Genomic DNA, 12,386 nt, shown 5'->3' on the forward strand with positions numbered 1-12,386 from the left:
AACAAAATGTAGTTTAATCAACAAAAAGAAAGTTAAGAGAAAATCCTTTTTCCTCTTGAAAAATCAAGAAGAATAATGAACTAATCTTCGTTTCAAGAGTGGGAAAAACTTTTTCTCCCCCTAGATCTGGCGAATAGCGGGATAAATTCGAAGACGTCCATCCCACCCCCGCACGCGCGCCCCCCATTCTTTCCAGACAGAGCGGTTGCAAATCCCAGGCTGAGTCCGTCCTGGGAGCCTTAGGGCACCTTCCTCTTTGCTCTGTGTGTGTGTGTGTCTAGCTCTCGCTCTTTCCTTCAGTCTGTGCCTCTGTGTGTGTGTGTGTGTGAGTGTGTGTGTGACAGAGGGAGAGAGAGCGCGAGAGGAGAGAGAGAGCGAGAAAGAGAGAGAGAGAGAGCAAGAGAGCGAGCTGTGAGCTGTGCTGCCGCCGCCGCTGCCCTTTGATCCCGACATTAGTGTTAGGGGCTCGGAGACACAGAGCGCGGCCATAGACACCGCCGCACCGGCACTCATTTATTTATACCTCCCATCACACACGCGAGCATAGGACATACACACACACTCACACCTATTAGATCTGTTTCCATTGAAGAATATTACGCTCGGGGACAAGCCAGGTGCACGACCAAAAAATTAAAAAAAAAAAAAAGGAAAAAAAAAAAAGAAAGGAAAGAAAAGAAGAAAACCCCTCTTCTGGCTCCAGGAAACAAGCTTCAACCCATTGCACACACCGGAGAGAAGGGGTTTCCCCCTGCCCGCCCGCCCGCCCCCCAACTACCTCCCCGCTCCTGCCAGTGTCTGCCTCTCTGCCCCCACGGGGGTTTATTTGATCTCACATTAACCAAGGAGGAGAATGTGAGAAAAGGGGGAAAATGCCCAGGAGGAAGCAGGAGCAGCCCAAGCGCCTTCCCTCACGTAAGTCATCCCTTCTGCACCTCCTCTCGTGCCATTTTCTCGCCCTCCCTCTCCTCTTTCCTCTCCGCAGCCTCCTCCGTCGTTTTCTGCATTAGTTTAGGGTTACAGAGGTGAAACTGACAAAAGACACAGCCCGGGTTACTCCTCGTCTAGGTCTATGCCGAGGCAGCCATGTTGGTGATGATCAGCCCCGTGCCCTTTCTATTCTCTCTCTCTTTTTCTTTCTTTCTCTCACCCCCCCTCTTTTTTTCCTTGAGATCGGGCTTTTTTCCCCTTTCCCTCCCCCTCCCCCTCCTCACTCCGGGTGGCTGGGGGGAGGGGGCAAGAGACGGGAGGAGGGGAGTAGTGTGGATGCCGGGGTTTTTTTTTTTTTAATCGGGGGGTGGAGGGGAGGTGGGAGAGGTTGGAATCTTTAAAAAAAAAAAATTTCCTTGCGGATCCCCGGTGCCCGAGGGTGCGGAGGTCGGGGCGCACAGAGGGTTGGGGGGCCGTGACATGGCGTTTGGGGGTGTCGGAGCGAGGGCGCGCGGCCGCCTGCCGGGGACGGGATCCAGGGAGAGGTCCGTCTCCGGCTAAAGGTTGCGCCGGGGTTGGTCGGCCCCGGAGCCGCCGGCGGCAGCGGCGGCGGCGGCAGCGGCAGGAGCAGGAGGAGGCGGAGGTGGAGGAGGCGGCGGCGGAGGAGGGGAGTCGGGGGCGGGCGAGGCGGGAGCGGCGAGGAGGGTGTGGGGGCACCGCACACAAACACACGGGTACACACGCGCCGCCGGGCGGCTACTCCCGCGGCGCCGGGGCGAGGGGGCGCGCCGGGGCGCGGGGCGGCCGGGCGGGGGGCGAGGCCGGGCAGCGGCGGGCGGATGTGGGGTGCGGGAGCTGCGCCGAGGCGGAGGCAGGAGGCAGGGCGGCTCGCGGCGCGCGAGGTCCCTGCAGAGCCGAGGGGAGGGAGGAGCAGGGCTCCTGGCCGCAATAAAATGCGGGGTCAGTCGGAGCAGACGGAGCCGGGCGAGACTCGGGCTCTCAGACCCCCCTCCCCGGCGAGCCTGAGCAGAGTCCAGGACTAAAGTGCATCGTAGCCCTCCCCGGCTGCAGCCACACACACCAACTGGAGACACACACCCGCCGGCACGGCCCGGTCCCCTTCCCCTCCTCCACCCGCGCCCCCGGTCCCTCTCCGCCCTCCCTCCCGCTTTTCTTTGCCAGTCTCTTAACTTTTCCCCCACTCCCTCTCCAGCTCAATCCCCCCCCCCCCCATCTTTCTCCGCTTTGAGTGTTCCGAGATGCTGCTAAAGCTAAAAGTGAAGGAGAAAGAAGCAACTAAAAATATCCCCCGGGGCCGCCCGGCTCCTTGAATGCAGGGAGGAGGGGGCAGGGGAGAAGGCGTGGGGCGGGGTGACGGGGAGGAGGGGACGCCGGAGGCGCCGGAGGGAGGGGTCGGGGGAGACGGAGGGTCAATTTCTCTTCTCTCTCCCCCCGAATCCCCCCAACCCGCCCCCCTCGTACTGCTCCCCTCTCTCGGCGGTTTGGCGCTGCTCGGAGCCCGATCCTGCAAAACCCGGGCTGGGGGCGGGAGCGGAGCCGGAGCGCCCGCCCGCCGGGGTGTTAGGCCGACGTGGTCGGTCACCTGAAGTTCACGGAGGGTGGGGGAAGGGTTAAGGTTATGGTGTCTCGGGCTCGGGTTGTGTGAGCGTGTGCGTTTCCGCTGCAGAGAGGCAGCGCGATCGATCTCCCCCTCGCGAAATCTCCGCGGCGGTGCCGGCCCGGGGGGACGGGCAGGGGGCGCGGGTGACTCGGGCTGGGCGCCCCCCGGCGCCTCCGTGTCACCCGGGCCGCGGCCGAAGTGGCGAGCAAGGGCACTTGCAGGCAGCCCGCTCGGCAAACATTCCTCTTTCTTTCCCCTTCCCGGTACGCAGGAGTCGACGCACAGAGCTTGGGTTGTGCTTTTTTTCCCCTTCCTTTAAAAAAAAAAAAAAAAAATGCCCCTGTGCAGTCCTTTCTTCGCCTGCCCGCTAGAGGTTCTGAGGATAATATCACATATGTAATATATATGCACATAAAATCGTTCGCAGGCGGCTGCGTGTGTAGGGAAATTTTGTGCGAGGGAAGCAGGCGGCGGAGTCTGGGAGGGCGAGTTGGGAGGCTCCGCACCGCGATTCACAGAAAACTCGCAGCAGTTGGTGGAAGTGTGTGCGTGCACATGGCCGGCCCGCCGCGCTTCCCAGCTCTTTTCGGGGGCGCTTGGGGGCAGGGACAGGAGGCAGGAATCCTGGGGAGCGGGGCGGCGGTCGGGAGAGGCTTGCCCTGCTCGGACAAAACGGGCTTCAGTGTTCTCTGCGAACTTGCCCTTAGATGGCAACTTTGGGCGCTGATGAGCTGGTGTGCGAAAACCAGGGCGGTGAGGTTATTTGGTCATTTTCCTTTCTTCTCTCCTTAAAAAAAAAAAAAAAAAAAAAATCTTGGCGGGGTGAGAGGGAGGGTAGGAGCGGAGAAGGGATTTATCTGTTCAGTTGTGACGGAGATGGAACGCCTTCCCTCCCGTTGTGGGTAGTGCAGTCGGGCAGCTGCAGCCTGCCCCGCTGGTGACCTTGACCCTGACCTCGTGCGACTACCCTCTCCGTCTGAGAGGAAATTCAGGCTCCATTTTAGCTCGTGTGTTGGGTGGGCCTCTCCAGGGCGCCGGGGCCTGGTGATTGAGTTAGATTTTGCCAGTGGGCTCTCCCACCCACCCGGTTCTCTAATTGAATACTGTTATACACTCAGTTTAAAGAAAAAAAAAAAAAACACAACTCCTTCTCCCAGTCACATAAAGCCACTTTTACTGAAGTAAAAAGCAATTACCTTTTGGAAACACCGTAAAAGTGCCTCCAGTTTTTAAAGAGAAGCCTAATTTGCGATGCTTTTTTTCCACTTACCTTTGCTTTGAATGGATTTTTGTGGATGTGTGCAGCCTGTTTTAAGCATGGTTTACACATGTTTTGTAAGCAGCTTGCATTTGAGCTGAGAGCAGTTTCTGGGCAAATGGTGTATTTTGCAATTCAGACAGTAACCCCAGACTGCCTTAAGTGCTGAGGGAGTCTTGCAGGAACTTGCAGTGAGGTGGACTTTGGTAAAAATTAGTGTTCATTTGTGTTTAGTGTAGAATACAATTGTAGTCCTAAATTCCAGTGTGAATGCTAAGTTCTTTATTTGTTTATTTGTGTGTATATGGGGGAGGAAGGGTGTCAGTATTTTTCTTTCCCTGGAGGACCATTTTGAATCTAAATTAAAATACAGTGAGTTGGGGATGGATTGCCCTAATAGAAGTCATCCTGAGTTTTTAAGAAGTTCTGTAGAGGCAGACTTCACAGTTCTCCATAGCAGAAAGGAGTGATATGAGTAGTTTCAGGATGAGAAGGATCAGAGGGGGATGAGATGGGAAGGAACTGCTTTTGAAACCAAAGAGCCTTCTGAGTAAATACAGGTGCTTAAGAGCTACTATTGATAGAATGTCTTTAAAATTTAGGGAACCTGTAAACACATTTAAGAAACTCACATTAGAACTACCAGAAAAAGAAACTTGTGATAACTGCATCTCTAGAAAATTTAGATTGCTTTCTATTTCCTCTTAGGTTCCCCGCCCCCCCCACCATGCTTCTATTCCCCTTCCCCATGAATCATCGCTAGGAATAAACTCCTTCTATGTGTTATTAAATACGATAGTAGCCAACCATAGCATGAATCTACAAAGCCCAGAGTCCTCCCACTGTATAGCACAGACACCAGGGAACCTGGAAGTTCCAACCTCGAGTAGATTAGTCCTGGAAATCCAGACTAGCAGTTGGTATTATCTGATACCAAGTCTGGGGTGAGCCTCAGCTTCTGGCACGGAGTCCCAGCAATTCCCCAGGCTGGGCTTCGGCCTGCTAAGGTTTCCTAGCTGCTTCTGTTCAACTAGACACCCATGGGACCGTTCAGAACCGAATTAGCTTTGGGGATGGGTGAGCCTTTAACCTGACACTACTAACCTAAGCGTTAGATTTCTGATTTAAAATTCTGCACAGTCCCTTCCTCCTGGGCCTCCGAAGTAAGTGTATGTGAGGGTTCTTTTTTTTTCTGTTAGATGGGCCTCATACATGGGCAGAAAAACAAATGGTCTGTCCTATAGAATGGAATGGTGATCTTACTGGCTGTGAGTAAAAAAGGCGAGTTGCACTAGGTTTCAGAGGTGACCCCAAACCAAGGGTGTCAAACTCTTTTTGAGAAGTGGCTCTCAAAATTATTATTCAAAATAAAGCCTTTATTTCTTGGCCTAGAGCAGTGATTATTGTTTGGGGATTTAAATATGACTGCTGCGATTGATGGCTCTTTTACAAAAGTTTTTTCCATTAACAGGGTCCAATACCATGTTCCAAAAAATGTCCTAGAGGTCCTTGGAGCTATACCATGTGCTTATCTTTAGCAGAATCCCCAGACTGCAGAGTTTAAAAATGTTTGTCAGCCTAAGAAAGCAGAAGAGAGGGAAACTGACATGGGGACTGTTGGCCAGGCCTGAGGCTCAGCCCTTTGTGAACATTATTCCATTTGGGGTCACGAACTGGAGAGGGAAAGGGGTGTGTTGGTTGCATCTGTAAATCCTTTGACCATTGGTGCCATCAGCACTTTAAAGATTTCCTCATTAGCTTCAGCTTACCCCTAAACGTGCACAAGTTTAGACCCTGTTCTGTTTATTGCTGGAAAGCTGCCCGATGCCTATTCCCAAGGGGGAGCACAAAGGAAAAGTTCATAAAACAGTTGTTTTGTTATTCCAGTATTTTCACTGTTTACTCAGTTGTGGGTCAAGACCAGAACAGGTTATTGTGTTTGTCACGAACAAAACTTTATAAAAATTCTTTCTTGCTTTCTCGTAAAATTGGGAAGCAAAATGACTGAAAAGCAACAGGATCTCATATTGGTTTTATTTTTATGTGTCTTTATATGTCTATTGAAAGATAAAAGGTTGAATCTTTCCCTTACTTATTCTTACTAAATTTTTTTCAGTAACCAAACAATACCTCCTGACTAGACAAGGGCCATGGGGAAATTTTCTGAATCTGAAAGAGTAAAGTATTTCACTGTGGATAATTCTGCGACACCACAAAGCAAGCTTGCTTGATTCTGGGCAAAAATGCCCATCTGTTCTTATATGTATTCCTCATCCGATAAGTAGGTCCACTGAGCTTTGCTGTTAAAGTGAGGAAGATAGCTCAAAATCGCATTCCTTCTAATGCTTCAAAATAGTTTCTAATAAAAAAATTGATTTTTAATTTGTCTATGTGTTGCCATCTCGTGCTGGGGATGACACAGCTGGTGTGAATTGACAAGTCTCCTGCACCAAGTGTTAATAAATCACGTTGGGGAGGTATAAATTGGACAGCTTTCGGCCAGTGTTAAAGCTTGCTGTGCATTTGAGGTTTTAGAGTCTTTGAATGGCCTGTTAGGAGAGTTCCTAGGGAGGTGTGGAAAATCTTCATCTCTCGAGGCTTATAAAATTAGATGGACAAAGGCCATAGAGACAGCCAAGGGATCGTGTTGTGTTGGTGGAGTAACCAGGCAGGCTTCTCCTGGTGTTAAAAGTTGGCTTTAATTAATTAATGTCAAGATATCCGTGTAGGAAAGACCGGATTCGAAATGGGGGGTTGGGGGGGGGGTGGTAACCCTGGCTGGTGGGTAAACCCATTTATTAAGTAATCCCAGTAGTTGAGATTGTGTCTGAATGATTTTGTTTCCCCAAAGAGAAAAACTCAGCCAGCAGCACTAACCCTGGTCGTTTCATGCAAAGTGGTGTCTTTGGACTCAAAAGATGACAAGACACAGAGGAAATGATGGTGGAGCCCCGATTCACAGTGTAAAAAGCTCCCTTGGTTTCTGTGACTGGTCAAGAACGCCCTTTGTGAAAGCTAAGGGCAGCTTAGTCCTGGGAGGAGGTTAAGACACCCTTTTGCCGTCCCCTTTCCAAGTTGCCTTGTCTCTCCTCCACTCTTCCCTTCTGACTATCCGCTGGAGTCTTAGGAGAGGAGGTTGGGGAAACAAGCACAACAGGCTGGAAGCTTATCTCTTTATTCTGAGTGATGTATTAGTAATTTTCTATAATTTAATCAGGCTGATCGCAGAACAAGATAATGAGAGTGTGACCTACAAAATAGGACTTTGGGGGGGCATGAAAGGCTTTCCAGCGGAAGGTTTTTACAAGACCATGAGCTTTGTGGTAAAGGAGTGGATTTTGAGTTTCCTCTTATCCGAAAGAAATCCAGACCAGGCCTAGTGATGGTAAGGCATGTGGTTTTGTTTTCGCTTTTCTTCCTCAGATTTCGTTCCCATTTTGGCCTAGTAAAGGCACTCTAGAATCACATTTTAGAGATGCAGATTGTCAGTGAAGTTGCTGTGTCCTGTTTCTTTCTTTCTTTTTTTTTTTCTTGACCTTGCTGGCATGTGGGATCTTAGTTCCCCAATCAGAGATTGAACCGGTGCCCTCTGCAGTGGAAGGCAGAGTCTTAAACACTGGACCCCCGAGGAAGTCCCACTGTGCCCTGTTTCTGATGGGATCTTTTCTATTTCCTGCTTTCTAGGTGTAGCTCAGTAATGCATGCCATCTAGGGCCATGTGTACAAAATACTTTATGGTTCGTGGTAGCTGAAAATGTCTTTTGTCATATTTTATAAGAAACTAATGTTGCAAGCACAGACCTTAGAAATAGCCGAGAGACTTGATGGACTGAAGTTTCTAGCCGCTTTCCCCCTTCTGTTTAGGAGCAAGTTTTGTATTTTTATGCTCCATCTGTAAATTACCCTTTTATGATATTAGAGAATAGTATATGTGACTAGGTGCTGAAGCAGGGCCTCTCAGGTGACTATTATCATTCCCCAAGGACCCACCTTGGGACAGAATCACTGTAGTTACAAGGTAGTTTCATAAATTAAAATCAGGCTTTGGGCTTGATACTGATCTTCAGCTTCATGGGTACATACTGCTGTTTACTTTGTAAAAGTCAGCCTCACTGCGTGTACACACACACACACACACACACACACACACAGAGGCTGCACTGTAGCTAATTTTATAAAATGTACAGTGATACACGCCCACGGTCTGAAATCAGCATGAGGCCTTTAGCCACCGTGTTTTTCACAGACTGACCCAGGGTTATATTAAATGCAGCAGATTCTGTGTGCCTAAAAAGGATATTGTTTCCAGCCGGCCATTCCCTTCTTCTTAAAAAACAAACCTCCACCACTGAAGCTCTCCATCTCGAGTTCTGGAATGACTAAGACTTAGGTGCTCTTTGCTTCTGTTTTTAAGAAAGTCCAAATTCAGCCAAGTTCAGTTTCCCGGCAAGGAAGGAGGCTTCTCCAAGGCTGGGGCCTGAAAAAGCAGACTCCAGAACCCTGTGTCTATCTCTTTCTCTTCCTTGTAATTTCTCCATGGGTCAGAAAAGTGGTTAGACCCCATGAGAAGTGAGGTGTGAGGGGAAAGGACGAGGGGTGAGAGAGATCTATATCTCCCGATGGATTGTTTGGAGTGCTCTGGAGAAGCTGGCTTTCCAAGCGGACTGGAGAAGGCCAGGGAAGGTGATCTTTTCCATGATTGATCAGCAGCAGCCTGCTTATCTGTGCTTTTGAAACAAGCTACTGTACTTGAGGAGGGCGATAGATTTTTCTAAAGTTACACGGGGCCGGTGTCTTGGGTTGTCTGCTGGTGTATTTTTAAAAGCTTGTGTTGTTGTCTTGTAACCAGGGGGAGAAAATACCATTTGATTTGGCCCTCTTTTCGCTAGGTCTCCTGTAGACGGTGGGCTTCCCTGGTGGCTCAGCAGTGAAGAATCTGCCTGGGATGCAGGAGATGTGGGTTTGATTCTTGGGTTGGGAAGATCCCCTGGAGGAGGGCATGGCAACCCACTCCAGTATTCTTGCCTGGAAAACCCCAGGTACAGAGAAGCCTGGAGGGCTACAGTCCATGGGGTTGCAAAAGAGTCAGACACGACTTAGCAACTAAACCACCACCACCACTGTATACTGTACATCCTAAGGGAAAAAAACGAAACAAACAGGGACTGGACGTGCTTTTTAAGGTTACAGAGTAGTGGTCCAGTGCACAGCCTCTGGCAGCAGCTTGTTTGGATTCAACCTCTGCTGCCCACTAGCTGTGTGACCTTGGGCAAATTACTTAACTTCCCTGTTCCCTGGTTTCCTCGTCTTTCAGTAGTGACAACAGTTCCTATAGCACAGGGATAGTGTATGAATAATTGAATACATACCGAAGTATCAGTATTATGTGCACACACGAAACCATACCTTATTAAAGGCTGCTTTGTAGAAAGAGCTCAAGAAGGATTAGCTATTATTAAGTGTATGAAATAAGTTTTCATTTGCATAGCCTGTGATTAGACTATAGATATTTCTGACTCAGAAGTTTTTGGTGATATCTGTATTTATTATTCTTTTTAAAAAATTCTCCATGTATCTCGTACAGTAATAATATGACACAGTAAAATTCTTTTATAAGGCTGTATAATAGGGCTTGACAAGTGTTTGTTTCACAGGCCAACAATATTACTTTCAGCTTTTACTAGGGGAACAACTTCTTCTGTGTGTGTGATTTGACCTGAATTATATCTCAATTGTATAATAATCATATAAATTATGACTGAGCTTTTCTATAAAGTGAGGATAGTAAATCCATGTTCCCAGACTTAGGCTGAGATTCAAATGAGAAAATAGGTGTTTAATAAAAGTTTATTTATCCATTGACTTACCAGTCAGCCCACCCATTAAAATTACCCAGGGGAAATTTCTGCTGGGTTTTCCATGTGTCACACAGCGAATAGTTCACATTTTTCACAAAACAAAGGAAAGACAGGGTCTGGTGTTTCTAATTGCAGAGAACCAAGCCAAGAGAACACATTAAATGAATTTTATTTATTTAAACTTTTTTTTTAGTTTTCTTTTGGAGCATAGTTGATGAACAATGTTGTATGAGTTTCAGGTGTACAGCAGACGGATTCAGTTAAACATATACATGTATCTATTTTTCAAAAGTTTCAAAAGATTGGGGTATATGTGTGTGTTGTGTGTGTGTTATACGTGTGTTTATGTATGTGTTACAGGCGACATTAGAGGTCACAAGCTAGTGGCCTCCTGGTATGTTTTGCCTTGTATAGTATGTCTAAAACTCAAGACAGCGTTTGGAAATAGGCGGTTTCACATACAAATCCAGGCTTCCAGCTTCCTTTGAAACTTGGACGAGTCAGCGGCGCGGGCCACCTCCCCACGTGGCCGCAATCTGCTTCACTCGGTGGCGGCTGTCTCCCTTCCTTGGCATGTGCTCACCAGTCTGCCGAAGTTCCCACCCCGGGGCTTCCGTGTCCCTGCCTGCAAGTACACCTGCGCGCCCCTGCCAAAGTGTCTTATGTCCTGGCCCCTGCAGGCATTTGGATTAGAAGTTGTTCTATATTCCCCAGTATTGTGCAATCTTTTACGTCCTCGCCGAGGCTAGGATACTGTAAACCTCATCTGATGGCAATATCAGGAAGCTGCCTAGGGTGGGGAGGAAGACCCTGGTACCAGTTTCCCAGTTCTCATCCCACCCTACCGCCTGCTGCTGCTGCTGCTAAGTCACTTCAGTCGTGTCTGACTCTGCGTGACCTCAGGGACTGTAGCCTACCAGGCTCCTCCGTCCGTGGGATTTTCCAGGCGAGAATACTGGAGTGGGGTGCCATGTCCTTCTCCAACCCTCCCCCGACCCCTGGGTAAGATAGATAGCTAGTAGGAATCTGCTGTGTAATGCAGGGAGCCCAACTTGGTGCTCTGTGATGACCTAGACGGATGGGATGGGGGTGGGGTGGGAGGGGTGTCCCCGAGGGAGGGGATCTGTGTGTACATATGGCTGATTGACTTTGCTGTACAGCAGAAACTAACACAACATTGTGAAGGAACTATAAGAGAAAAAAAGATCCTAGCCCCAGATGCATGAGTTCCATCCCAGCCGCACCACGTTTTAACTGTGACTTTGGCAAGTTACTGCAGTTTGCCTGTTTCCTCATCTGTAAATTGGGAAAGCATTGTAGGGTCTATGGGAACTAAGTGAGTTCATACATGTAGCTATTTAGATTCATGTCTGGGACATAGTATGTGTACAGCAAACACTGGCTACATTAAGACACTCGAGGTGTTAATTTCTTTCTTGTTTTGTGAATTTCTTTCAGTTAAGGATCTCGGTAAGATTGCTTTAACTGTGTCGTATAATCAGTTAAAGACATCTATTGCTGCCTGTCTGTTTCTGATCATCATTAGCCAACCTAGTGGTTCTCCATCCTGGCAGTCAATTGTAATTCCCTGGGAGATTTAGAAAATGCAAACACCCCCAGAGGTTTAAATTTAATTGGTTCAGAGTGGGGTCTGGGCATGGACATCCTTAAAAAGCTCCCCTGGTGATGTAAATGGATAGTCAGAGTTGAGGACTCCTGAGCTAACAAGAACTCTCACTCTGGGCTGATGCCATTTTAGCCAAAAATAAAGACATGTGATTTTGAGTCTGGGTAGCTTATTGATGAGAATCTGTTAGACTCCTTAAACCTTTAAAAATAGCTCATGGTTCTGAGTAATCGCCTCCAACTCCTCCAGATTGGAAACCAGAGGTTCAGGGAAGGACCCGGACTAAGCAGAAGGCACAGATTTCAGTCTTCTCTGTCACCTTCTCTCACGACAGTCACCAGGGTTTCTCACTAGCTTTGTGACCTTGGGTAAGTCACCTGACCTCTCTGTGTTTACAGAGTGCCATCTTGTAAAATGAATCAGTTCAGTTCAGCCGCTCAGTTGTGTCCGACTATTTGCAACCCCATGGACTGCAGCACGCCAGGCTTCCCTGTCCATCACCAACTCCCGAAGCTTGCTCAAACTCGTGTCCGTCAAGTCGGTGATGCCATCCTACCACCTCATCCTCTGTCGTCCCCTTCTCATGCCTTCAGTCTTTTTGAGCATCAGGGTCTTTTCCAATGAGTCAGTTCTTCGCATCAGGTAGCCAAAGTATTGGAGCTTGAGCATCCGTCCTTCCAATGAATATTCAGAACTGATTTCCTTTAGGATTGACTGGTTTGATCTCCTTGCTGGCCAAAGGACTCTCAAGAGTCTTCTCCAACATCACAGTTCAAAAGCATCAATTCCTCCGCATTCAGCTTTCTTTATATTGTAAATGGATACATTGTAAGTGGATAATAGTACATTAATCATGCCTTCTCTTTGTTGTTGTTCAGTCACTCAGTCGTGTCCAATTCTTTGCGACCTCATGGACTGCAGCACGCCAGGTCTCCCAGTCCCTCACCATTTCCCAAAGTTTGCCCAAGTTCATGTCCGTTGCATTGGTGATGCCTTCTTTTTATATAATGCTTATTGTCCACAAAACATTTTCACTGGTATCATCTGCCTGTGAGGCAGGCAGGGAAGAGCTCCTCATCTTACCAACTAGAG

At 48.5% G+C, this 12,386-nt stretch overlaps 1 protein-coding gene across 6 annotated transcripts in view; it reads left to right on the top strand.

Moving 5' to 3' along the window:
• The first annotated feature begins 370 nt into the window (after positions 1-370).
• Positions 371-12,386, top strand: part of ZNF827 (zinc finger protein 827) — a 187,993-nt gene continuing 175,977 nt past the window's right edge. For 5 of the 6 annotated variants that reach the window (XM_069558546.1, XM_069558547.1, XM_069558549.1 and 2 more), the window contains exon 1: positions 377-915. In XM_069558546.1, coding sequence (XP_069414647.1) covers positions 873-915 — 43 coding nt within the window. In that variant the 5' untranslated portion in view covers positions 377-872. Of the gene's footprint in view, positions 916-12,386 lie in introns of all 6 variants that reach the window. The other variant, XM_069558545.1, reaches the window with a different exon arrangement.

This window comes from Ovis canadensis, chromosome 17 (genome assembly GCF_042477335.2).
Source record: "Ovis canadensis isolate MfBH-ARS-UI-01 breed Bighorn chromosome 17, ARS-UI_OviCan_v2, whole genome shotgun sequence".
Classification (NCBI taxonomy): Eukaryota; Metazoa; Chordata; class Mammalia; order Artiodactyla; family Bovidae; genus Ovis; species Ovis canadensis.